Here is a 27,963-nt window from a genome sequence, read left to right on the forward strand (position 1 = left end):
TCTTCATGTCGTGTTTGAAGAACATTTCTCTCTTTTCTCCTCAACTTGAGAAACTCTTAAGCCTGTTAAAAGTCCTCTTAACTACTCCTCACAGTGTCACCTTAGGAGCTTTCTTAAGGGCTAAGATTCTTCGTGAATATAATTAAACTTCACAAGGATCTAGTCTTCACTTTAAGGGGAAATTCTGAGAAAAAGTCCAGATTGAAATACTTTTGTCACTAGGAGCAACACTTTGTACTTAAGAAGCTTTGTGAATACGGCCCCTGGTGTTTCTCTTTTTCCTGTTTATTCTTTTTGTTGATAACCCTGAGTATAGTTTAGTGTTTCCTGTTTTATTTTGTGGTTTATTTCCTTGTGTTTCCCTCCAGTTTTGATTGCCCTGATTGTTTTCACCTGTGTCACTAATCTCACCTGTGTCTAATTACCCCAGTGTCTATTTAGCTCCAGTGTTCCTTCCCTCCTGTGTCAATTCATTCGTCTACCCACCTGTGTTTTGCTTCCTCGTGGTGCCTTGTGGTGCCTCCTTTTGAACTCTTATTTTTGACTTATTTGTTTTATCTGCAATTTGGTCCAGTTCTTTTTTTTTTTTTTTTTTTTTTTTTTTCATAATCTGACACATAGTTTCATTTGGCTGCAGAGCATCAAATGGCACCTGGTTGTTCTGTGCAATATTGTTCAGAACCCCACAGGCTAAAATGATGTCACACACTTTCTGTTGTGTGTACAGCAGAGTTCCCCCTGCTGATCCAAGGCAGAGCCATCTCCCCTAAAGTAACCCGATGCAGTGCTCCACCATGGCCTGTGTGCATATGTGCACATTGCTGTATCTGTCCCCTGCTCTGTTGAAGGGTTTGCCAGAGGGGTTACCAGGTAATCCGTGAGGGGATGTCCGTTGGCGCCTAGTAAACGAATAACACCAAATTGTTAGTCACAGAAATACCTTTAGAACAGTAATATAAAGCAGCACTCATGTTGCTGTCTCCTAATGCTGCTAATCTGAAAGATTGCAGAACAAATTACCTGCCCGTTTAATGAAAGTTTTTGCGCTTAGTGTTGCGTAATCATGGATGGTGGCCTCAGATGAACGTGTGTGTACAATCAATCGCACCAGTCACGTTAGGAAACAAAACAAGCTCATAAAATTCTCTTAATCAGTTCCTGAGCATCGTTTTATGGTAATCTGATGTATCGTGGAGTAAGTGACTTGATAGCTGCACACACGGCTGGCTAATAGTTTTCTGTGATATACCAGATCTTTCCCCGATCTCCTGCTGAAAGGTCCCGTTGGCCAAAATCCTAAGCATGAAGAGCACCTGGCCTGGCACAGGTATGGCATTGGAGCACTGGGTTTCCCTCCCCAGCTGGGGTTCCAGATTTTAGTACAACTCCATAAAGAGATGCCTTGGTAAATGAAAGCAACTTAGTAGCCACTCATCTCTCTCCATAAAGAGATCCCTGCCGCCCCGAAAAAAAAACCCTCTCTCGTCTTGGGTCCTCCAGATCTCTAATTGCTAAGACTGGATGACTATCAAATCTCTTACTAGGCAGATTTAAATACCCATCACTTTATTATCAATAAAGAAAACCCTGTTGTACTGGAAACACAAAAACTCACATAAAGGTGATAAGACTGTAATGGTGTCCTCTGTCCACCAGGTGTCATGATTCACAGCTGACACAAATGAATGCATTCATTGGGCCTTTATTGAGTCTCACTTAAATATCTCAGAATTTAGCTTGCTCCATGTTTTTTGTTTGCCTGTGTGTGAGTGCACGTATATGTCACTTGAGCTGCAGGACGTGATTAGAATATGTTTGTTGTGTGACTGTTCTAGTATTACTGTTTCTGCTACAACACCTGCTGTATGATGCAAGCAGCCCATTATTATCAGACTGTGAGATATTAAACAGGGTCTTACTGGTTGTGGATGAGAAGCAACTGGGTTATTGACCCATGTCCTGCTGTCAGAACATCTTCTAGTAAATCTATTTTTCTATTTAGAGCAAGGGCTGTGGAGAGAGAGGGGAGTCAGCCATAATACACACACACTTTATGGACCATGTCATTAACCAACATTACTTTACACTGAAAAAAAATTAAAAATGAATTAAAAATAAAATTAAAAAAGGAAATATAAAACAGAAATAGACTACGTAAGATAAGAAATGACCAAGTTAGAACATGAGGAATTAAGATAAGAGCATAAATAAAAGGACAGTAAGAAGTAAAAGAAGATAAAACCAGTAAGAACAGACATTAAGAAGACGACATCACATAAAAGCAAGTCTGTAAAAGTATGTTTTAAGAAGGGGTTTAAAAGAATTGAGGGAATCTGCGAGTCTTATCTCCTCTGGGAGGTCGTTCCAAAGTCGAGGGGCCCTGACGGAAAAGGCCCGGTCACCTTTAGTTTTAAGTCTCGACTTTGGAACGACCAGGAGGCCCCCACCTGAGGATCTAAGACTGCGGGCTGGCTCATATGGTGTCAGTAGCTCTGTTATATAGCTTGGAGCCAGCCCTGTCCGTGCTTTAAAAGTAATGAGTAAAATCTTCAAATCGATTCTAAAACTTACAGGAAGCCAATGTAATGAAGCTAAAATTGGAGTGATGTGATGTCGTCTGTTACAACCAGTAAGAAGCCTAGCTGCTGCATTTTGGACTAGCTGGAGGCCAGACAGTGACTTATTTGTGATTCCGGAAAAGAGGGAGTTACAGTAGTCAAGTCGGGAGAAAATGAAGGTGTGGATGATCTTTTCAACGTCTGGTTGGGTTAGTATTGTTTTAATTTTGGAGATGGTGCGTAGATGGAAGAAGCATGATCGGACAACTGTTTTGATATGGGATTCAAAGGTGAGATTGCAATCAAATGTTATTCCTAGATTTCTGGCGGTGGGTTGGACATTGGTGACTAAGGGACCGAGGCTGCTCTTTGAAATATGAGTGGAGTTTGGCGGGTTGAATACTATGATTTCAGATTTAGAAAGAACAAATAAATGAACACCACAGGATCATGTTACTGTAGATGTTTGTTGGCTAAGAAATGTGTGCATTGTTCCCAATTCTTTACACCAGATAATGAACACTAAGAAAGCATCATAATAAACTTAACAGTAAAGCAAAAGCTAAGCAATAAATTAAATTAATATTTTGGTAGAATAAAGTGGAAATTGCAATAGGGCTTCATTATTATTGTCAGTTTTACTAAATAACAATTTTATAAATTAGTCAAGTGGAGAGCCACTGTGTTGCCTGGGTCTGTCACAAGTCAAGAGAGAGAGTTCATGTTCTGCAGCCTTCTAAACGACTGGTGAGCTAGTAAAGCCAGGTGTGCTGAATAATCCTGATGACCCCTGGCTTCAATCAAACTTCAGGCGACATGGAAACACAAGTTTAGTAAACAAAGCACATAACAGAACAACCTCAGGTCCGCACATCATTCATTTTATCAGCTGTTATGAACTCGTTTGTTGCTACATAATAAAATGTTGAGGCAGCGTGGATTATGCACTGCACTCCCGTCAATTCACTCGCTGGCTAACAAGATGGATGAGATGCTGCTCCTAAACAAAAGGAACATTTGGACTTTTGCAGATCCGCTGCCCTGTGTTTCACTGAAACCTGGCTCAGTGAACACATCCCGGACAGCTCTCTACACCTCCCGGACTTTCAGCTCCTCAGAGCGGACCGCGTAAAGGAGCTTTCTGGGAAGACACGGGGAGGCGGAATATGCTTCTACATTAACGAAGGTTGGTGTACAGATGTCACAGTGTTGAAGAAGTCGTTTTTTCATAAACTGTAAACCTTTTTATTCACAGCGGGAGTTCTCCTCCTTTTGTTCTGGTCGGCGTCTACATACCACCTCAGGCCTGTGTAACAGAGGCGTTACAGCACCTGGCTGACCAGATTACAGACGTGGAGAAAAACCTCCCGACTCTCTGCTCATTATTCTTGGTGATTTTAACAGATCAAATCTGACCCACAAACTTCCAAAATACAGACAACATATTAAGTGTCCCACCAGAGGAGCTAACACACTGGACCACTGCTACGCAGTAATAAAGGATTCATATCGCTCTGTTCCCCGTGCAGCTTTAGGACTCTCTGACCACTGTCTGATTCACCTCATCCCGACCTACAAGCAGAAGTTAAAAACGGCTAAGTCTGTAGTAAGGACTGTTAAGAAATGGACAGAGGAGTCAAAGTAGGAGTTACAGGCCTGCTTTGATTGGAGTGTTTTTGAAGCTGCATCAGCAAACCTCAATGAACTCACTGACACTGTCACATCTTACATCAGCTTCTGTGAGGACATGTATGTGCAGACCAGGACCTTCTACACATACAACAACAACAACAACAACAACAACAACAACAAGCCCTGGTTTACACCTCAACTTAGGAAGCTGCTTCAGGCCAAGGAGGAGGCCTACAGGAGTGGGGACCGGGACCTGTTCAAGCAGGCCAGGAACAAGCTGACGAGGGGGATCAGGGTAGCGGAAGAGGAGCTACACTGAGAAGCTGAGGAAAAGATTTCTCAGCTAACGATCCTTCGGCGGTTTGGAGAGGCCTGCGAGAGGTCACAAGCTACAGGAGACCCCCCTGCATGTAACAATAGACTGGCTGAAGACCTGAACAGCTTCTATTGCAACCGTCACCCAGCCCATTAACACCACCCCGACACTCAGACTATGATCTTCTTGCTGCCCTCACAACCCCCTCAACTCCCACGTCTGAGCCTCGGCTCGGCTTTCAACACCATCATCCCGGACATCCTGCACCAGAAACTCACCCAGCTCACAGTGCTGGCCTCCACCTGTCAGTGGATTACCAACTTCCTGACTGACAGGAGACAGCAGGTGAGGCTGGGGAGCACTATATCGGACAATCAGCACTGGCGCCCCCCAGGGGTGTGTTCTCTGCTGGATCCACAATCTCTCGAGACCTGAAGTGGACCTGGGTTTTACTGGGTTAGTAGTACGTTTATTTGTATAGCACATTTCACAGATAAACATCACTAAGTGCTTTACATTAAAACAAAAACACATTAGTTTGTGGACCTGAAGACCTGAAGTGGACCTCCCACATAGACACACTCAGAAAGAAGGCACAGCAGAGGATGTACTTCCTGCGTCAGCTCAGGAAGTTCAACCTGCCCCAGGAGCTGCTGATCATGTTTTACACCGCCATCATCCAGTCGGTTCTCTGCACCTCCATCACTGTCTGGTTTGGATCTGCAACCAAACTGGACAGACACAGACTGCAACGGACTATAAGGACTGCAGAAAAAATCATTGGTGTCGACCTGCCCCCCCATCCAGGACTTATACCAGTCCCAGGCCAGGAAACGGGCAGGTAGCATCACTGCAGACTCCTCACACCCCGGACACAAACTTTTCAAACTCCTCCCCTCTCAGGCGTTACAGAACACTGTACGCAAAAACAACCCGTCATAAGAATAGTTTCTTCCCCCAGGCTGTCACTCTGATGAACACTAAACAGTCACACAGTGTCAGACCTGTTGCTGTGAAATGACTCTAAACCAATCGTCACTGTGAATATACATATATATATTATTTAATTTAAATGATCAACATAAACACACTTATTTATGTAAACACTGTAATTCACATCTTAATTGACCCATCTGTCACATAACTGCATTTTTCTTATTATCATATCATATCATACTTCAGCATCTTTTGCACTATTCACCACTGCACTGTTTCATGTTTAGTCATGTAAATATTAGTATTTTCTTATTATGTTTATGGTTGATATTTAATGTTATACCTGTACATAAGAGAGCACAGTTCACCAAAGTTAAATTCCTTGTGTGTGTAAGCATACCTGGCCAATAAATCTGATTCTGATTCTGATAAGTGTCATTTTGCACCAGCCCAGTGGAAAACCTGTTGCAGTAGCATTTCAAGAACACAAGATGGTACTGCTGTAAAATAATGAGGGATACAGTTACTGCCACTGTTTTCTCAGAAGAAAATAAAAACCTGATGTCTCTATTTCAGTGGAAGGAAGGAAATAAAAAATCAACCAATGTTATCTCAATTTTACTGAATTGACAAATGTTGCTATATGCCCAAGTTAAACCCACCTTTTAAGAAAAGGATGTTCTTCTACTACTTCATGAAAAAGCAGGTTTGATAAAACAAAGAGTTGCATTAGATAATGTGTGATGACCTTTGAATTAAACACTTGTCTAATCAGATATCTCTTCTCCGTGTACAGTCAGATACAAAAACAAGTGATAGGTTAGAGTAGCCCTTCTAGTTGTACACGGTTGTGAATGGGTTTTCGGAAGAATTGATGAATATACTTGAGACTCTATACAATAAACGAAATGCCACAGTCTCTTTAGCAACCAGTGGTCACACAGAACCTCAATCAAAGTGGCACATGACATTGGATGCTCAGTCTGCATTACACTGGCGATATTGCTTGGGCCACTATCACAGCAAATAATGATTTCTATTTACGTGAAACATATAGTGGTAAAAGACAACGATCATGCACTGAAGATGTTTTATTATTATTGATCAGGCACCAAGAATGATCCTGTTTAGTTCCTTAGCATATTTTGTTTATCTTTGGCACTACATTAACAAAACACGTGATTGGTTGATTGCAATGGTGGAATTATAATTCTAAGCAGTCTCTTGACTATGTTGCATTACTGCCTTAAGGAATTAAGATTTTAAAATGGAGACAGGCTTTGAATGGAAGTGAATATAGGGGACAATATTGTGTAATTATAATCATAAACTGATACAAAATAATACACAGAACCTTTCAAGCAGGAAATACTGTAAATGTATTATGATGCCTATAGTCCCAAATTATGTCTGTGTCACTTTTGATACTTATGTAAACATGTTTTTTGAGTGTAATTCATTCAATAAGCTTTATGGCCATGTGATATCGGATATCATTAGGTTTTAAACATTTTGCCTATAAAACTTGGTTCTGAACAGTTTTCAGCCAATTAAGCCATTAGAGATTGGTCTTTTCCTGGTTTAACTGCAGCCAGGTAAATCCTTATCACAAGATGAAAACTCAAACATATTCTAACTAAACATTGGATTTCTTCATTTACAAATGCACTAGAATTATCAGTGCATCTGCAATCAATGCAAAGAAGGAATCCCTCAAAGAGCTGGTTATAATAGAGTTGTTAATATTACACTGACTGAAACAGTTTGAACTAGAAGTGAAGTGCAGACAGTCAGCAGCTGCATCATGACACGCTGTCATGACGGATGATGTGATATCCAATGTGTACTCGTGTGTTTGAACACTGATGCACCTGCTTAGTTAAAGAAAAATGATAAAGGCCATTGATAGCTGATGAGTACAGGTCTTTGAACTCACCATGGCTCTGTCATGTTGTTTTGGAATACAGGCATCAATTAAATAGCCAATCAATCAAACACCATGTACACATATTGAGCCAAAATAGTTATCTCGTGAGACTTTACATCGTGAAGGCCTAGGTGACGCTTTTTAAATTCAATTTAAAGAGACACAACATTTATCATTCATGAGCCATCCAAACTTACTTTGAACAGGCGGAAACCTCAAGCAGAACCAGACTCATTGGAGCCATCTGCCATGACCTGCTGGGTCAATAAAAGAGGATATAGTGAGAGACAGGATGAAATGGTAAAAGACCAAATGTACAGCTAGATTGTGGTATAGGGGCTCATAGGGACAGCAAAAAATGAATTAAAAAAAAGATAATACAGATTGCACATTCTAATTATAGTTGTAGAAATGTGTCTTCTCTAACAGGGAGTTAAGGTTATATGAAAAGAGATTAGTTGGCAACATCTAAGGTTGCACCAGGCTGGTGTGTGTCGTCTGTCATCCTGTTTGCTCTGGTTCAGTGGTTCTGGTTTGAATATTTGAAGGCAGGTCTGACAGGAACCTACACATAAAGGTTGAATGACGTCAGCAGTGGGTCCACTCAGTAAAGGCAGCATCTCCTCCTCCCTGCACAGCTGCTTCTGCTGCTGGCCCTCGTGCGTCTGAGGTAAGACTTACGCAGCGCTCACTGTTATTTCTAACCTTTTTAAGAGTTTCATAAAGACTGGTACTATTTCTTTAAAGTCACTGACTCACACTGCTACTTGTTTCTCCACAGGAGAACTTCCCATCAGTCATTTTCTTCTGTCTTGCTCTTTTTTGGAACTATCGCCATGGGAGGACTGGATGCGCTTCGGCAGTGTAATTTTTTAAATTGGCTCAGGGAGGAGAGACAGTCGAGGAAACTGATTCTCTTCATCGTTTTTATCGCTCTGCTACTGGATAACATGTTGCTCACTGTAGTCGGTAGGTGTATTCCTGCTTTTTAAATCTTTTACGGAAGTTTTTTTTCTTACGCAACAGGTAGTTCATTTCAATTTGCAAATTGTCTTGTTAATGCAGCGCAGTCTGTGTACCCACAGTGCATTGAACTCACAGGGTTTTTTATGTGGACCAAATCCTCCTGTAAGGTTTAGCCTGGTAAATTAATGACCAATGCAAGCGGTTAGTCAACCAACTGGAACAATGATGATGATTATTATTTGTATTTCTTACATTTATCTTTATAATCTAATAATATCCGCTAGACAGTGATATCCATTAGAATGAATGATAACGTCACGCAGGCAGGGGATATTAAAAGATCCCTTATTTGGTGTCCATCCCTCTAGTAAATAGAACCACAACCCAGTAAATGCACTTACACTTAATATATTAAAATGAAATAATAAAAGTACATTTATACATAAAACGTTTCGTATTTTAATGGCCAGTTATTTTCATTTTTCTAAATCTCCTTCAACCTGAGGTGTATCTAGCGCAGCATTGTTTGGTTTCCAGGTATACATTAATGATAGGCCTATTTGAAGAGGCTATCTCACAGGTTTGCTTTTAATTTTCAGTAAGTTATTGTGTTTATGTGCTGCAGTGAGTTAAATGTCTTATAGGATCATTATTCATGTCTATTAAAATCCCTATATAATAAAAATGTTCCATTTGTTATAACCCTGAAAGTCACCTAAAATAGTTTTACATGATTCGTTTTGGGTAAATGTATTGATTTTTAGGACGGAAATAAAAAGGCTGAGGTTAAAAAAGAACTAATTACTGAGATCAGAATCAGTGTTTATTTCTGACAGACTAAAACAATGCCATGTTTCATCTGCTGTATTATCAGGTAATACGTCTTTGCACATCACTACAAAGACCACCAACTTTTTGCTGTCCAGCAGAACAGACTCCTGATATTTTACTGACTGAAGGAATCATACAAATCTAAGAATTTTAGAGAAACAATAGTAAGAAATAAGCTTCAATTTTTAGCAAATTATGACACTATTATGACTCAGGCAATGGAACATGAACTTTTAAAGAACCTATTTTACAATTCTCTACTGTATTCAATATTATCTATCATATATCATTCCAAGTGTCACTATGATAAATGATGTTGTAGATTGTATATGGATATTTGTAACCCATATATCATTTTCAATATGTAAGAATACATTCGTTATTTGGCATCATGAAAAGTCAATATAAGCCTTCAATAAAACGTCTAGTGCATGTTGTCATTTATAATGAAACATCTACATATATGTTGATGATTTCAACATTTGCCCAGAATAATAATATCTATATTTTACTGTAGTTTTGATCAGTTAACACATCTGCATGCTCTCATTTTACTAGCTTGAGACTACAAGTAGTCTAACTGACAAAGGGGCAGCAGAGTGCCAAAAGGAAAATGAAATAAAAGTAAGCTGACCCTGCTATTGTTCACTTTTTTCAGTCTGTCATTTAAGAAGGTCTCAGGTCTCCCTTGAAAAAGAGGTTGTTATACTCAATGGGATCAACCTTGTTAAATAAAGGTTAAATAAATAAAATAAAAAGAAAACAGAAATATTTTCAAGAGCGCAGATGAGTAACATGTTTTTCTGTCCTGACATTAGCCTGTAAATGTTTCATATGTGCTTCTTCTTGACCTGTGATGTCTGTGTTTGATGACTTGCTGTGTAAATGTCTGCATGCATCCACCTCTTTATTTTCTGTAAATGCAGCTTCAGGGCGTATTCCTGCCTGCCTGATTTACGTCATGTGCAGTGCTCTATTAATCCCCCCCTCCCTACTAAACTATAAATAAAGTTCAGCTTTTATTATAGAATTTCCAGGATTGCAACCTTACTGGTTCAAATTTAGTCTGAAACTTTGTTTCCATAGATAATGACGCCAGTGGTTCTTATTCTAAACTACAGACTGGGTTAAAACCTGAAACACGCATTAGTGAGGTAGATTTTGAAGGGATTGAACAGGAAAAAATATCAAAGCCACTCCTTCCCGGTCACATTGATGTGCCCAGTCTCTTTTACAGTGCAGTACGAGTCATGAGCTTGTCTCAGTGTCAGTGCTAACCATCAAACTACCTTTCTCTGGTTTAATACCATTCTAGTGAACCAGCCTGCTATCTGTCCCCCATGCCTCCTTGCCTTTGGAAATCAATGAATCAGTTCAAAAGAAACAACTGGGTAGAATTGTAAATGGACCTGAGCTTGTATAGCACTTTTCTAGTCTTCTTACTACTCAAACTTCACTTCACCACAGGTCACATCTACCCATTCACACATTGATGGCAGTGGCTGCTATGCAATGTGTTCATTCATATTAACTAATCCATTCATTCACGTTCACACGCTGCTGATTTAGCAGCGGGGGCAAGTGTCTTGCCCATGGACACATCAACATATTGCTGCAGGAGCTGGGATCAAATCCCCGACCTTTCGGTTGAGAGTCGACCAAACTTATAAGAAGTCTATAAGAAAGCCACAGATTCTGTTTTTTTGGTTCAACATTTGATGTATTGATTGCTGTCAGGATGTCATTTCCAAATCAATTTTAACAAATATTACAAAAATGCTTTAAAAGAAATTGTTTACGCTAGCTTGAAAGCCACATTATTCACTGCAATCTTTGCAATAGATGATATACCATGGCAACACCTATACTTTACTACGATATCATCAAATGGAAACAATTTGCATGTGATTGTGTTTTTGGAAACCCAATAACAAAATGTTGCCGCAACACCCAATTACATTGGAACTAAAAGGATACATTATGATGTGTTCAAAGGTTTCTTCTGAAAAAAAGACACCAAATTATTTCAGAGGATTAGCCTAAATTACAACATAAAACTCGTTGTTGAATGTCAAGAGGAAGTGGGATGTTATTTGTTATTTCTTTTAAGTTTACATTGGTTTTGACTTATTCAATTCTTATATTGTATACTGTGTGTTGACAGAAGGCTGATATCCAAATGTGATCATTCATCCTTCAAATAATGAAAAATGTTTTTTTAAATAGATAAACCAAAACAAACAAACAAAAAAAAAACACTTCAAGGCTTTTTTCTCTAGGATTATGCTGATGAATCACCATAAGGGAGCCCACCTTGTTCTCTTCTGACATATGCTGCAGTGACATGTGGATTAGTATCATGCCAGTGAGCATCAGTCAGTGGTCATGTCACATTTCATTTCATCAATCTCCTCTTGCATCTTTATGCCCTGCAGTTCCCATCATTCCCAGCTACTTGTACAACCTGGATGAGTCAACAGCGGTGTTGAAGAACAACACCCTTTCACAGCAGGGTGCTCCAGGGGCCTTCAACAGCATTGTGTCTCTGTACGACAACACTGTGAGGACTTCAGACTCCAACATGACAACCAGGTCTGCTGATCTGGTCCCCACAGCCCCCACTGTTGCTCCACCACCTCAGAACTCATCCGACTGCCCAAAGGCCAATAGCATGCTACTCAATGAGAATGTCAAAGTGGGAATGCTTTTTGCCTCTAAGGCCACCGTACAGCTGATTACCAACCCCTTCATAGGGCCACTCACAAACAGGTATGTTGTTGTTTTGTCTCTATGCAGAGTGGTGACATCATATTTACAACCTGTGGATTTATCAGTTATTAGTTACACTTATCAGCAGACAAACTTGAATATTTTTATTAACTTATTAATAGCAGCCTGCAATTGTGTGTGAGAGAATCATGTTTGTGTTTCTTATCTTTAGTCACCTTTAACCACAAGCTGCTATTTCGGTAGCCATTTATGAATGAATTATTGATTTATTAAGGTAAAACATTTAAAGAGGATAACATGAATATAAATCACTGGGTGAAACCAAAATATTAGAGGGATATAACGTTTGGCACTGCAATCGGTTCAAGTGAGTAATTTAGGAAGTCCATCCTTTCCCCTTGGTACATCTTTAGGGCTAAAATAAATAGTTCTGAGTAATGATTTATCTCTTTTATTTTTTCAAATTATTTGTTGTTTGGTCCACAAATAGTGAAACCCTTTTAAAATAGATACATACCACACCATACCATATTACTACGATACTATATCATACCATACCTGACCATACTATACCACACTATACTATACCATCTGATCTACAGTACCATACCATACCATATCCTACCATATCAAACCACAGCCATATCATACCATGTGATCTACAACACCATACCAAACCATACCTTACCATACCATACTATGCCATACCATACCTTACCATACCATATGATCTGCCATACCATATGATACAATATCATACCATAAGAGCAAAGGATCAAATTTTTTCTTGCATCAAATGTTTATCCTCAAAAATATTTCAAGAACTCTTAAATAAAAAGTAAATTCTTAATTCCAACACTGAAAATTGTTCTTGAAAGCTATTTGACCTAAAGCTGATTGATAAGTCAATCAGCAAAGTAATTCAAATATAAAGATGATTAAAGATATACTTTTGAATATCTTCAACAAAAAGTAGCATAACATTTTTAAAGGGTTATAACATATATCAACTCCATAGACCCATCTTCTTTGATATAATAAAAATGATTACAAAATAAAGCCTTAATATGCAGTCCAATCAAGGCTTTGGACTGTATCTTTTTACTTGGGAAACAAGACATTACTTTAATGTAAATCCTTACCACAAGCAAAAAAAAGTTACAGTTTCTAAATTGGTGTCTGCATGAGTTGTGTTAACGCTGGCTTTGTGCATTGATTTTAGGAATCTGAGTAGTAACATGTCCATGATTTTGAAAAAACATAACGACTGTGAAGGTTGGCGTAATTTACTGCTGTTGTTATGTTTCTTACACTGTTACACCTGTGTCCATCCATCCCTCCGTCCATCTGTCCATCTGTCCATCCGTCCGTCCATCTATCCATTTATCCATACTGTGGATTAACAGGGGAAGGTATGAGTGGACCTTGTTGCTACTTATGTAGTGGCTAATGGGGATCCAAATAAACAAATAATAAACAAATAAAGGTCAGGGGTTCGATCCCCAGCTCCTGCAGCCACATGTGGAAGTGTCATTGGGCAAGGCATTTAACCTCAATTGCCCCCCTGCTACATCAGCTGGGTGTGAATATGTGTGATTGTAATAATAATTATGGGCAGATGGGAATTTGACATAGCAGCCTCTACCATCAGTGTGTGAATGGGTCAATGTGACATATAGTGTCAAAGCTCTTTGAGTAGTCAGAAGAATAGAAAGCTCAATATAAGTCTAAAGCCATTTCTGCTGAATGCAATATTGTAAGCTAAATGTTTATGAGGCTTGTGCTATTTTTCAGCTTTAATTCTTCTTCCATTGAACATTTTTGTATAATTTGGGGTTGAAGTGCAGAGAAAACTTATCTTTCACATTCATTTGAGCAGTTTTACTTAAGCCAGCCTGTTTTGTTGCTATAAGGTAATGCTTCTATACAAAGACAGAAAGGCTAGCACTCTTAGTTACCATGTGAACAACCCTAAAAGTAGCTTCCATATAAAAGTCATACTCACTGTCAGTAGACTTTTTCAGCTAGAAAAATATTTCAAATAATATCCTACTTTGTAAAGTTAGTTGGATGTATGTACTGTTATTGTTTAGTTAATATAATCATTGTCTCATAATTTCATCTCAAATAATAATAATAATAATGATATCTCTTAACCGTCTTGTGTTTGATATAACTAAGTGTACATAATGAAATGAAATGTTTAAAGGAAAAAAACATTGGAGAAGAAATGATAACATTAAAAACACTATAGAGCGATAGTATCATGGTGACTGGCTCTGGATGCAATAGAAGCCTCCATCTTGCCCAGGGCTTCAAATCCTTTTGTATTCTCAGAAATTAGCCAGAGGTCAAGACAGAATAATGGCTATAATGCAACATCCAACACAAATTGATATTAAGGAGCTGCAACAGAGTCCCTTTTTATGTTCTAAATGGAAAAATCTGATATGGTTTTCACAAGGTAAACATGTCAGTTTAATGCAGTTTCCAGGGAGTAATGTCATGTCAGCTATCTAATCCAAGTGAATCAAACAGAGCAGAATTCCTGATTACGTGTGTTTGTGTGCATGTGCATGTGTTTGTTTTCATGCATGGATAGCAGTGGATGCACTATTCAGATTTCAACCAACATTTGAGTGCCTTCTCGACGAGTGATGTTATTTAAAATATATACAACATATACAACAAAAAGGTTTTGAGCTGATACTGTGTGCCGTGTTGTAGTCTGCTTTGTTACTCCATTATTTTATATTAAGAAAAAAACTATTCATTATATTGTATAGGAAAAGAACAAATTGTCTTTTAGGTGTATTACTCAGGAAGGTCATTGGATGATAACAGATCAAAAAATGAAGATATAATATATATGTTAAGGGTAAAGGGAAAGAGTGTGTATGCTTCAACATTACTGGCTCACCTCAAAGCCGGTATTTAGTGTCTCAGCTGGGCATTCAGATATGCTGTAATTGAAGCAAAGAACGCACTCCCATTACTGCTTCTTAGTCACCTTCCTTTCTTGACAGAGGACAATACAAGGCAAGTCAAGCATGTCAGGTATCTACAGGGGAATACAACAGCTCTTATCTGTATGGCAGCTTTTAGCCTTTTAATGAAAAAAAAAGATTTTGTCATCTTCCTCCAGTGTTTCAGTTAAAGTGTCAGGCTGACAATTGTATCAAGCAAGAATCTGTCATACAAATGTTCTACATTTCTATTCATTGCTTTGTGTACCTTTTCATTGTTATGGCTTACAGGTGGCGATTTTTCAGTAATTATGAAGGTGTTTTTTTTACACCATCCTGATCAATCTGCACCTTCTATACCTAGCATGGTGACCATAGCAACATTGTATTTAACTGACCACCGTTTTCACTCCTGTCATTCTCAGACATAGTTTCACCCCTCACTTGGTGGAGTATTGTCCATTTAAAAGACTAGCTGTTCTTTCCTGCTTCAGATGTTAAATTATTTCAATTTCACTGCTTAAGAAAGAGACAATATGCTGAAAATAATACATTTAACCTTTTTGGAAAGCTGTTTATAACAAGCACATTAACATCTAAAACTTGTGATATGCTTACTCCAAAAATGTAAAATCTGCCTTTCTTTTTCTCTTTGTCCCCTTAGAATAGGATACCAACTTCCTATCTTTGTTGGTTTCTGTATCATGTTCCTCTCTACTATCAGTAAGTTCCAGTCATCATTTTTGAGAAAACCAAGAGTTTGCATCATACCTTTATTTTTCTTTGTCTAATTTCCCTTTGTTCTCACTGTTGTGAAGTGTTCGCCTTCTCATCGAGCTACGCTCTGCTGTTTCTGGCCAGATCACTTCAAGGTGTGGGCTCCTCCTGCTCCTCTGTGGCTGGTAAGACCTCCTTTTTTGTCCCATGTACTCCATTCAGCATATCTGAATATATTTACATAAATTCCCAACCTCGAATGAATATTGGTTGTTGGGCAACTGAGCCTGTTTTTTTTTTTTTTTGTAATTAGGGATGTTTGATTGATCGTAAATGAAGAGAGGGGGAAAGAGTCCTGCCAGTCCTTATACAAGGTGTAGAGTTCCCATAAGTCAGTGTCTCTGATGCCACAAATTGATCTAGAAAATAGGAGTACGTTAGTGGTGCCTTGTCACGCACTTAATTGTCACACAAGACTTGAAAATTAGCATAGTGTTGTTTTTAAGATAACAGATAATTTATTTAAAACCTTAAAGCTTAAAGTGTCGTAAATAATGATAAAGAAGAAATAGGTAATAACAAGCATTAATATCATTTCTTATAAGTGATATTTAAACTTTATCTTGTGTTAGTGCTTTTAGAAAGTCATCATGAAATAGACAGAGACCATCAACCACATTTAAAAACTATTTTCTCTGTTAAAGAATTGGGTGAGAAATTAACTATATCCTATAAGTGATTAAAAAAATGTTCGCTGAAGTGCAGCTTATATTTGCCCAAATACGCCTACAGTAACTACAACAGCATTCAGACTCTCCAAGTTATATAAATAAAGCAGTGTTTTATACACCCACCTTGCCTGCATGTCAAAAAAGTTCTGGTTTATTTTTTTAATAATCTCATACAGTCCCTTATGTTTATTGTAAAATATCATCTTGCAGTCCTTTGTCAGTAACTGTTGCGTCTCTTACTTTAAATGTTTGTATGAACAAACTTTGGTCTTTCTGTATAACTGATTCATCTTTGTGTTTTCAGGAATGGGGATGCTTGCGAGTGTATACACCGATGATGAGGAGAGAGGTCATGCCATAGGAGTCGCCCTGGGAGGTCTGGCATTAGGAGTGTTAGGTCTGTATACATACAAAGTCATTGTTCAGCTTTTTCTTATCAATTAGGAATATTCTATGCTGTGTTTGGAAGTAAGTATAATTACAGAAATTTAACACAAGTGTATATTGGGTTTAACTAAAAATAACACATTGCAACTATATTGTAGTGCCCAATCAAGTCATATATTTCAGCCCTGTCTTCTTATTAAACACATTTAAACATGTAGGTGAAGTTTCCAGGATGATCTGATCCGAAACATGTTTTGCTCAGTCAAGTTTTTCTACCCTGACACAAAAAGTTTTCTTAGAAACTGACCATCGAGTGTGTCATTCACAGTTGGACCTCCATTCGGCAGTGTGATGTACGAGTTTGTTGGAAAGACAGCCCCTTTCCTTATCCTGGCGTTCCTTGCTGTGTTTGATGGAGGTACAGTTACATGTTTATTGCATTCAAAACAAAAACAGTCACTGAATAGAAAGAATAATGTTTGAGCTAAACACTAGGGCTGTCAGCATTAAACTAATGCAATCATGTTATTAATGACGATTAATCACGTGCTATTTTGTCCCATTAGCTGCACCATGGAAAAGCCTCCGCGTCTTTGAATGGCTCATTAACTTTAAAAAAAACAACTCCTAGGCAGCTCACTTGGCAAGTCAAAAGTTATATCCACCCACGAGTAACGAGGGTGGATATAACAAGTTACTTCTTTGATGGTTAAGTCAGCTTCGATCTTCCAGAAGGCAGAAGGTGCACATTAAGCACATGCGGCGGAACGATTGTCCTTTGCTTGAGCGTCAATTGTCTGTGGTCTGCATTGTTGTGTTAGCAGGCTAATGTTAGCACACTTTAGTTAACTCATAGCTTCATCTTGCACATAAATTGACACGGAAGCTAGTAGGCTCTTTTATTCTTCTTTTATCTAGTCCTTGACTAAAACAGCTTTATACTCAAGGCCGTCCCGTCCATGTAAACATGATGTAAACATGATGTAAACATGATGTAAACGTGGCCCGACAACTATACAGCTGGCGGTCCTTGGGCTTCTTACACATTGTCATGACCTCAGAGAGACATTTACATAGTATGTACTTGATTTCTGCTTTATTTATGTGTAAAATATCGCTGATCTTCCTTTAACTGTTGAACTTTAGTGATTAATCACGATTGAAATTTGTATTCGTTTGACAGTCCTAGTTAACACTTCTTTTTGTATATTTTCATAAAAAAATGGTTGCAGATATCAGATGCTTTGTTGGTGATTCATTGTGTGTTCACAGCTCTGCAGCTCTTTGTCCTTCAGCCCACCAAGGTGGAACCAGAGGTGAGTTTGTTTGATGATTCATTTCCTGAAGAGTATCTCACTTCATTAAGATGACCTTTAAAGCTGCAAAGCATTTAACAGAGTATTTTTACGGGCTCATTTAATCACTGGTTAGTAAATGATGGGAGTGTGAAAAGAAATAAAGGAAGTGGATGCCTTGAAACAAAACATCCAACATTATTTTTAACAACACATTTGTTGATGGAACTTGCTGCATATAATAGAAGTTCAGAGCAGTCCCCTCCCTCTCTCTCTACCAGATATACACACATTATCCTCTGAGAGACATACTGTATTAATAAGTGGACATTTTCTGACCAAAGAGAACAGCCTTAGGTAAAAATGGATGTCTGTTATATTTGTCTGCTTCTCTTTTCTTTTACCAACGACCGACTCTTGAAGGAAGCATTAAAACAATCTCCACATTTGTATGACCACATTTTTCGTTATTTATATCCACAAACCAGGACCCTCAAATGACCTAGCATGCGCACTTCAATGTGCTTTTGCAGGCAACTTCTTTTGACATCACAGTGTAGGCTCCATTATAATGAATTGTTTGCTGAACCCACTTGCAGTGTTGTGTTTTGTATACTAAAGTTTCCATAAATTCAGGATATGAATGCAGGGTAAGCCTCCTGGAGCTCTGAAGAGACAGACCCTCCCTCATCATGACAGCATACTTCTAGCATACTGACAGGTTCTGTCAGTAAGAGCTGGACGCCTCACAATAGCCATGGGCTAGCATCAGCCTTAATAGCATCCAATTGATTGATTGACACATGAACAGACAAATCAGTGATGAGTTGACACCAGCTGACTGCACTGTTAATGTTTTAATCACATGGAGTTCAATGATAATGAGCGGGAAAGAAAAAGGATCATCTCTATGGAAAACAATATCAATACTATAATTATTGTTCTTACTGTGTTGAAACACTGACATTGGGTAGTGTAGTGTTTGGACACCCAGCTTGGATGTCTGGTCTCCCTTTATTAGGATAATAGCAACAAAAACATGTCTCTCTAGAATGATCCCAATTAGCTTTTGTTGTCATTACTGAACATTTTGAAGATAATATATACATGTCTGTCTGCCATTAGACAGTTTTGAACAATAAGTGATGACTCTGTGAGAAAAACAAGAGAAAATAGAGGAAGAGACAGAATGTTTTGTTGCTTCTTTAAGGATGGCACATGATGTAAAATAAGATTTAACAACAAACCTGAGAGTGGAAACAAAGCTAATTGGAGAACTTATTTATGGTCATTAGCAGATGTTTTCATTATCCTTCATCTCAAGCATTCTAAACAAATGCCGAGGGGAGCTTTAAAAAAGATTCCACCGAGACTTACAAATATAATAGTCCCTTTCATTTGATGCCAATAAGCATTAGGCTCACAAAGTGTAATTACCTCTGTCAAGAAGGACATGTTTTTGTGCCTTTTGTCTTTTTGTCTGTTTCCCCTTCAGCATAATAATGAAACAAGCAACTTTATACCAGACCTAACCCAAATACAATCAATAATACTTGATTTTACTTAAGAAAAACCTTTAATGGTGGATCAGATTCACAAAGAAGCAAGACCAGTGACCAGTTGAAACAACAATGTCTATATGAAAGTGGATTTTAAAACAGTTTCTTTCTTGATGGTCATGCAACGTATTTTACAATTGGGGGTGTTGTTTGAGATCTCTTCTTTATATATTGTCTTTTTGAAATGTATGTTTTTGTCCCTACAGACTCAGAAGGGGACCCCGCTGCTTACACTAATGAAGGATCCGTATATTCTTATCGCAGCTGGTAAGAAAATAATGACAGCACAGATGAATGTCATTCCACTTTGGTGAAGCATCCGTGGCATGTTGCCTTTAATAATGGTAATGGGAAAGAGCAGAGAGAGAAATTGACCGGGATCTTGCTTTTTTTCTGGTTTTCATATTAATAATGATATTTCTCGCACGTGATGGTGATTGCATTTTTTTGCCTTGTATCAGGGCCTGGGTCGCACTGATTGCAGTTCTCCTGAACTCCTGAGGCCTGTTGTTTTTCAGAAGTTCACTACCCCAGCAAGAACTTCCATTTTGCAGCTTCCTTTACTACTGGTGTACAAGTTCTTGAGTGACTGCAGTAACAGGAATTACAGAAAATAGAACATGTAGAACATCCGAACCAAAGACATTTTAAGCCTATCCCAGGACATCCGAGGACACAATTGGTAGAGCAGAGTAGGATACGGTCCTCACTGGTCGCAGGTTGGACTCCTGATCTTGATGCTATTTGGTGCATTTCATCCCCCACACTCTCTCCCCAAATTCCCTGTCACTATATCTGTACTATCCGATAAAGGCAAAAAAGCCTGAAAAATAGGGTAATATATATATAGCCACATATCTGCCACTCAATCTCCTCCCAAGTGTATACATTTCCTCAAATGTGTCTAAATAGACTATACACATCTTCGCTGATCCAGAAGTTGTCAGTATTTAGACGCCTATCTGAAATCTCTCAGACAAGTAAAGATTGTGCATTAAAATGACTTACAAAAAAGGTACATTACACTTGGATTCAAAATTGAAAATGTTGCCTTGTTAAAGCCCACCTAACGAATGTATGCCATTCTTTAACATGCTGTCAAGGACTGCATTGACTGACAGTGTGCCTAGTGTTTTCACAGGTGCACAAATCAACTGACTTTCATCAGTGACTTACAACAAATACAGTGTGTAAGTCTCCGATACAAGTTAGAGGGATTTTAAGGCTAGAGAGATTTGGGAGAACATGCGTCGACTATATGATTCTAACAAGTAGGTTAACAGAAAAATATGTTGCAGGATAACTGTGATAACAAGCCTTTCCCACTACGTGAATTCCTCACAGTACAGCAACAATGAGAGAAAGCATGTTTGTAAGGGTTTTTTTGTGCAGGCAGTAGGGAGTAGGAGTAGCACATAGACCAAAGAACAAAAATAGAACTTAATTGACACTGTTTCTACTTATCCTCAATCTTCCTCCCCAGGTGCCATTTGTTTTGGAAATATGGCCATTGCCATGATGGAGCCAACACTGCCAATCTGGATGATGGAGACCATGTGTGCAAGGAAGTGGCAGCTAGGTATAAACAAAGCTGTACCAATGTGTAGTCTGTTTTATTGTGTATTATTATTTTTACTCCTAGTTGTTTGAACAAATTGTGATTAATTGCCAAACAAACATTGATTATTTACATTTTTCTATTCGTGTTTCTCCAAAAACAATATGCAAGGATTGAACTCTGACTCAGGCAAAGACAGCAATGATGATCAGTCTGTACTCAAACGTCAAATGGATCAACGTTAAAATCCTCGATCATGAGCTTACTTTAACTAATGCTTTGCAGGATTCATCCCATCATTCAAATTAGTTATCTCCAATATATCTGACCAGGAGCTTAATAAAAAGAAAGTCCCAGATATATTACAGACATGTTATCCATGGTTCACACATGTAATGAAAAGTATGAACCTCCCATACTGGTCCTCCATATGATCCAAGTCTCTAAATAAAAGGCTTTCATTCTGGTTAATTTTCCTTTAAATCTATTTACCAAATTTAGATCTACTGAGTCTTCTGCTGCTGAGAAATGTTTTTGTCTATACCCTAACAAAATGTATTGTCATATTTTTTAGAAGAACGGATGCTCCACTAGAAGTTATAAATATGGTGGCTGACAAGGACAACCACCCAAAAATTTCCATCCAGGAAAACTGGCTTAACATTTAGAAGCCATACAAATTCAAGAACAGGTGCAAATGTCTAAAACAAATACAGCAGTGGAAACATGCTGCTAACAAAACCTGTGCCTCACAAAAGCCCCAAAAAAATGCATTACCGGAAACAAGCTTCCAACACATAAATTATGAACAATCATAAACACACACACATTATAAAAATATTGTCAAACCTGTCATCATCATAACATTTCTTCTGGACTGTAGTGGCGCAACTTTGAGCTGGATTTTGGTGAAACATACTTTTTTGGGGGAAAATACTTAACAATGGGGAAACCAGCCAACAAGGGTATTAAAATTTCAGGCTTGTTTGTTTGAAACAAGACCACCAGAGTTCAGTTGATGACAGTGTAGCCAGTCAGCTTCTGGCAGGGTTTAGCCCCAGGCATCCCAGGGCAGCCCCCACTGAATCATTGCTCTTGACACCACTCTCACTCCTCTCTAATCCCCAGTGCCTGAGTCCTAGTCGGAGCTGCTGTAAACATCCTGGCTATTTTGAAGCCAATGTTACTTCCTTTCCTCAAACTCTACTGTAAGAAATGTTAGAACTGTTGTTAGCTCACTGTTAAAAACGGTCAGGTTCTCAGAGTTCCCACACTGTTAAAAGTACGCTGTTTAGTTTTGCAAATATTACTGCTGAGGCGTAGAAAAGTAGAAGGAACTGAGCTCAATTAAAGAGATAAAAGCAATAACATACTAAGAACAATCAAAATGAATGAAAAGAGCAATAAAATGGATTGAGTACAATGGAAATAAATTACAAGAATAAAAGACATAAGATGGGTTAAAAATAAATAAGAAGACGACATCACATAAATGCAAGTCTATTAAAGTGTGTTTTAAGAAGAGATTGAATACAGCTGTTCCACTCAGCGGCCCCTATGGTCTGCAGCATTTCTTTTGTGATGCTTTCACTTGAAGCATTTTTTCTTTAGCTTGTGTTCCTTTGGTGCGTATGTTTTGACTTTAAATCAATATGAATTCTTCTTCATTTTGGCTGTGTATGTAATTGTTTTGGCTTAATGCAGCATAGCTTTTATTTTTTCATTTGCAGTGCATTCCATTTGTTTCTGACTATTGCATGTGTTTGAAATTTGCACTATTTCTGAATTTGCTCTTTGTTTCTCCTAACAGAAATCATTTCAACTTTTGTAAGGCGTTTGCACTTGCCACCATTATACTTAATATAGAAACATCTTGCATTAAATGTTTGTGGAGCAAATGTGCCACTGGATATTTTTGCAGAGGCATCTTTCAGTCGTAGGTGTTATTACTTTGTACCTCAAATCTCTTATATATGAAGTCTAGGTCAGATAAAAAACAGTGAGTGTGGAACAGGATATTAGGGTGTCATATGCTGGCAGGTGGCAAGCACAAGTCTTCATTACAGTCAATGGAAGATGTACAGCAGCTCAGTGATGAGGCTCTGATAGAGATCTGTTTATCTGCCCAAACCGTCAGTCTCTCATCTCTCTGTGTGTGTCTGTTTTTGGTCCAGGCGTTGCTTTCTTACCAGCTTCCATCTCCTACCTTATTGGAACCAACATCTTTGGCACGTTGGCGCACAAGATGGGGAGGTAGGGAGAAAAATCATCCTTATCTGCTTTCTGTCTCTCTCCCTCTGTGGATGTGATATCTGTTTCCGCTCCTCTAAATGAGTTTTCAGTGTTTTTAGGGTTTGAGAGGCTGGCTTTATTGAAGCCTTGATGATACTGTGCTCCCATCATCCTTGTGTGTACATGTCTTCCCCAGGGTTTGGTCATTCATTTTTTTTATACAGCCTTTACCAATACTGTTTAAATACCATTATGTACCATCCTCTTACATGTTAAAACTGGATAGTCATTTTCTACAGTGGCCGTTAAGGGTCACACACTCAGCAACTGCTGAAACAACAAACATTTAGAAAAAGGTGCAGCATATTCAGAAACGTTGCACATTCAAAAGCAAATGCAAACTACCAAAACAAATGCAACGGCTGAAATGTGCTGCAAAGACACAAACGCGCTGCAAATAGGCAAAACAACTGCATATAATAATATAATATTTGGATATTTAGATAGGACAAGCAAGTGAAACAACTCACATCCTCCAACTTAGTTCATAGTAGTGACCACATCTTCTTTCATTTACAGATGGCTTTGCGCTCTTATTGGAATTACAATTGTTGGAATCAGTGTATTATGTGTAAGTATGAGCAAGAAATCGTAGCCGTAACTGTTGCATATGAAATGAGCAATCATGGGTCAATAAAGAGTGAAAGATTGAGCTGAAAGTTTCCTGTGTAAATAGAAGAATTCTAGAAAGAGTGTGTAAAAGGTCAAACATTTAAAGATGATTCCGTCAAATATATTTCTCTTCCAGTGAAAACACATGACATCGACTGAAAATGCACTCTTAAAATCATAAAAACATATTTAAAAAAAAACCTTTGTTTGTCCAAAAAAATATTAAAAAGTATTGACAGACTGCAATCATTGTTATTGCATTTATAATTGGATAAAACCACCAATATTGTCCAATTCATCAAGATATCCCGAATCACACTGGGAACAGTCAGCATCTTTTCCCAGTGGTGATGCTGTTATTTACTTAAATTCTAACTTAATTCATCAGAAATAACTTAAACCTGATACCCTATAAAACCATACCCTTTTGCTGATGTTTTTTTGTCTTGCTTAGGTTCCATTTGCCAAAGACATCTATGGTCTGATTCTTCCAAACTTTGGGGTCGGTTTTGCCATTGGTAAGTCTGCTAAATGTAACATGATGCAGAAATATGTTCCCTGTTGATCATATAACATCTTTTCTGATTTTGGTTTGAAACAGGCATGGTGGACTCCTCTATGATGCCTATAATGGGTTACTTAGTAGACCTGCGGCATGTGTCTGTTTATGGAAGTGTCTATGCGATTGCTGATGTGGCTTTCTGTATGGGATTTGCTTTAGGTAAGAGGAAACCTGATCAAGTACTTCAGTATATATTCACAGATATGAAATTATTCATATCATTTTTGCTAACTCTGATAAAAGATTCTGATAAATCACAACAAGCTTAGCCTATAACTACTATATTACGAGCATGTGGTTCACTGAAATTACATTAAGGTCTTTTTATTTGGGCAGATTTTGAATCTCAGGGTTTTTACTTGTACATGTAACCTGCATGTGATCTGTCCTCTACTGATGTAGGTCCATCCATTGGTGGGTCCATTGCTGAAAATATCGGCTTCCCCTGGCTGATGACCATAATTGGAATAGTGGATATTTTCTTTGCACCACTCTGCATCTTCCTCAGGAATCCACCAGGACAAGAAGAGAAAATAGTAAGTTTGAACTTAAAACACTTAAACATTGTAAGAGAAATCCAACATATACATGGATGAATGGTACAGCCCTTGAAGGAAAAAGCTGTACAACTTTCATCACAATGTTATACTTTATACAATAAAAGTCATATCCATACTAATGGTGTACAAATACAATGGCGATACTGTCAACCACTTTAAAATACATTATCATTAACACTCCCAAACAATATGTTATCAACCAATCAATCAATCAATCCATTCATCAATCAATCAATAAATCAACCAATCAATCCATCAATCCATCCATCAATCAATCAATCAATCAATCAATCAATCAATCAATCAATCAATCAATCAATCAATCAATCAATCCATTAACCAATTAACCTGTTTTAATTATTGGCAGCAGTTGTTATCTCTGAACACTTCATATAAAGAGCAGGTCCAATGTGTATTTTTTACCAGAGACCCAACAATGCAACCATGAGAATGAACAAGCAAAAACCATGAGCAGAACCAGATTGCAGGTGAAAAGCCATATGCCTTGACACCGTATTGCCCAGAATGAAAGGGTGAGGAGATACAAATGCAGAGAATGTCAGTCTGAGGAAGACAGATCGATGGATGATGGATGGACAGATGACTATAACAATGACAACCATGATGATATAGATTCATGACTGATGATTATAGGAACAGTACAAATGGGACATGCCATACAACAAGCACAAATACTCCTGGGCAGAAACAAAGTTAGTATAAAAAAATGGATTCTTGATAGGTCTACATGAATGAAGACAGAGGGGGAGGAGGAACTTAGTTGTTCAGCATAACTACTTTGGGTAGCTTGAGCCCGTCCTATCTATAAACTCTTTCAAAAAATGAAAGTTATAATCCTACTCTGAAAGTGCAAAGGATTCATGATTTCACAGAAGAGAATCACATGTGATACCCCCCTGGAGGCACTAAATCATAGTACTTTGGGAAACTCTTGGTACAACAAGAAAGCTTGATTTCTGTGAGTAACAGTGAACCATAATCTAATGATGATGCCTAACCATTAAGGTCTTGGTAAGTGAGAAGAAGGATTTTCTTTTAAACTAGATTTTACAAGGCCCAATTGCAGAGACACAATTGTGGAAAAGGTAGGACCTTTTTTCAAGGTCTTTAAAGACATCGTAACTGACCTTTTCCAACATATTTTACAAATAGTATCTATTTAGAAATATAAACAGAAAGAAAAAACATTTTCAAGCAGATCACATCACAAACTGAAGAAGAGTACTGGACACTGAATTTAACACAGAAATGTGCATGTGCTATTTAAGCACCTGTCAAAACCTGTAGCTTTTCTTGTTTCCATGCTAACCCTGTTTATTAGTTTTCTCCTCGAATTATGAAAGCCCCTCCCTAAGGTTAAGATTTGCATGGAAATAATCACATAACAGATTTCAACACAATAATGACTCAATCATTTGTAAAGCATTTCACCTTCTAGGGTTTCAAAAAACATAATCTACAGGCTTTAATGATTGCAAATAACTATAAATTACATTAGTGACCATCAGTGGATGACCCACACTGAAAAAATCTGCCAATTGCATGCTCGTGGCTGACCCTAATCATCCTGCAAGTCCATCTGCCTGCCATCGTATCTGTTTGCTTAGCTTGGAGCGCCTGCCGGGGGCGGCTCCGTCACTCTGACATCTCTCCATTAGTGCATGTCCATAGGATCCTGTTTGTGCATGTGTGTGTATTTCAGCCTATGTGTGTTCATGACTTACAGAGTGTAAAAACAGAATTTCCCCTTGCGGGATCAATAAAGTAAATCTTAATCTTAAACTTAATCTCCATGCAGAATCATCTCTCATTTGTCACCTTTCTTCCCCATAACATTCTGTTTTATATTCACCCCCAACCATTCATCTCATCTGCAATTTCCTTCCATCAGTATTTGCCTTTTCACACTACCATTACATGTTAAATACATTCTCTGCCCACCTTTCAGAACCTTTTGAATGATAATGGCATGAATTGCAGTCTGCCACACTATCTTTTTACTGTATCACCAGGATTTTATTAAATTAAGTCTTTAATGGCAAAAAAGAACTGCATTCATTTTCTGCACATTATACATCTCACGCATCCGTTTTAAATCTTGAGCGTACAATTTTGTAAACAAACAGGGAATCATGATTCAGCACCTTTTTACACATGTTGCAGAAAAAACATTCCTATAATTTTCTTTCAGGCTATTTTGATGGACACCAACTGTTCAATGAAGACCAGGTCCTACTCCACACAGGGGACGTACTACCAGGGTGAAGACATGGATCCAGAGTATGAAGATTACGATTAACAGAACACCAGCCATGCAGGGTAACCCTTCAGAAGATCTATTTTGTTGTACAAAAAAGGAACACAGAGGGAGAAAACAGCCAAGATATTTCCATGTGAATGTCCCACATTCAGTCTTCACTGTTCAGTGTCCTCTTAGCAGTTGTTCTGGGGGAAACCAAAGTTGTTCTTGATCTGTGATTGCAAGTGCATTGTTTGAGAGATATTTTTTTAAGCCAACAGCCTTATTCAGTAGAGAGATCTGTCAGGACGTACCTCTTTGGCAGTAGGAGAAAGCTGAACAACAATTATGCTTTGCTGGTTTATTTTAAATACTAATCTGTCTTAACTCACGTGTTTACCATTAAAAGTGTCTTGTTTATCTGCTGTATGTCCATGATACTGTCCAGAGTATTATTTCCAGACCTTGGTGTGCACGTGGGTTTTTATGGGGTAATTGTGTAGTATTTCAAAATAGGCTACTGTTGTTCATTTGAATTTCAGAAGGGGTTGTGGGCCCTGTTTGTGGT

The 27,963-nt window shown here is 38.2% G+C and overlaps 1 protein-coding gene across 1 annotated transcript; it reads left to right on the forward strand.

The window, feature by feature from the left end:
* Positions 1-470: 470 nt before the first annotated feature.
* Positions 471-27,828, forward strand: slc18a2 (solute carrier family 18 member 2). The gene is made up of 17 exons (XM_061040521.1): positions 471-771; positions 7,922-8,039; positions 8,151-8,338; positions 11,602-11,935; positions 15,527-15,585; positions 15,681-15,764; positions 16,615-16,707; positions 17,026-17,115; positions 17,970-18,013; positions 19,758-19,818; positions 21,035-21,130; positions 23,284-23,362; positions 23,921-23,972; positions 24,468-24,531; positions 24,615-24,734; positions 24,978-25,111; positions 27,348-27,828. The coding sequence occupies exons 3-17, from the start codon at positions 8,206-8,208 to the stop codon at positions 27,453-27,455; spliced, it is 1,551 nt and encodes a 516-aa protein (XP_060896504.1). The 5' UTR covers positions 471-771; positions 7,922-8,039; positions 8,151-8,205; the 3' UTR covers positions 27,456-27,828.
* The last annotated feature ends 135 nt before the right edge of the window (positions 27,829-27,963 follow it).

The sequence above is a fragment of the Labrus mixtus genome, chromosome 6, assembly GCF_963584025.1.
Source record: "Labrus mixtus chromosome 6, fLabMix1.1, whole genome shotgun sequence".
Classification (NCBI taxonomy): Eukaryota; Metazoa; Chordata; class Actinopteri; order Labriformes; family Labridae; genus Labrus; species Labrus mixtus.

Excerpts from the sequence above, each read along its gene's own strand:
- slc18a2 (XM_061040521.1), top strand. The coding sequence starts at position 8,206 with ATGGGAGGACTGGATGCGCTTCGGCAGTGTAATTTTTTAAATTGGCTC. Across the intron at positions 15,765-16,614 it reads CTCCTGCTCCTCTGTGGCTG|GAATGGGGATGCTTGCGAGT; the intron begins GTAAGACCTCCT and ends TTGTGTTTTCAG. Across the intron at positions 19,819-21,034 it reads GTATATTCTTATCGCAGCTG|GTGCCATTTGTTTTGGAAAT; the intron begins GTAAGAAAATAA and ends CTTCCTCCCCAG.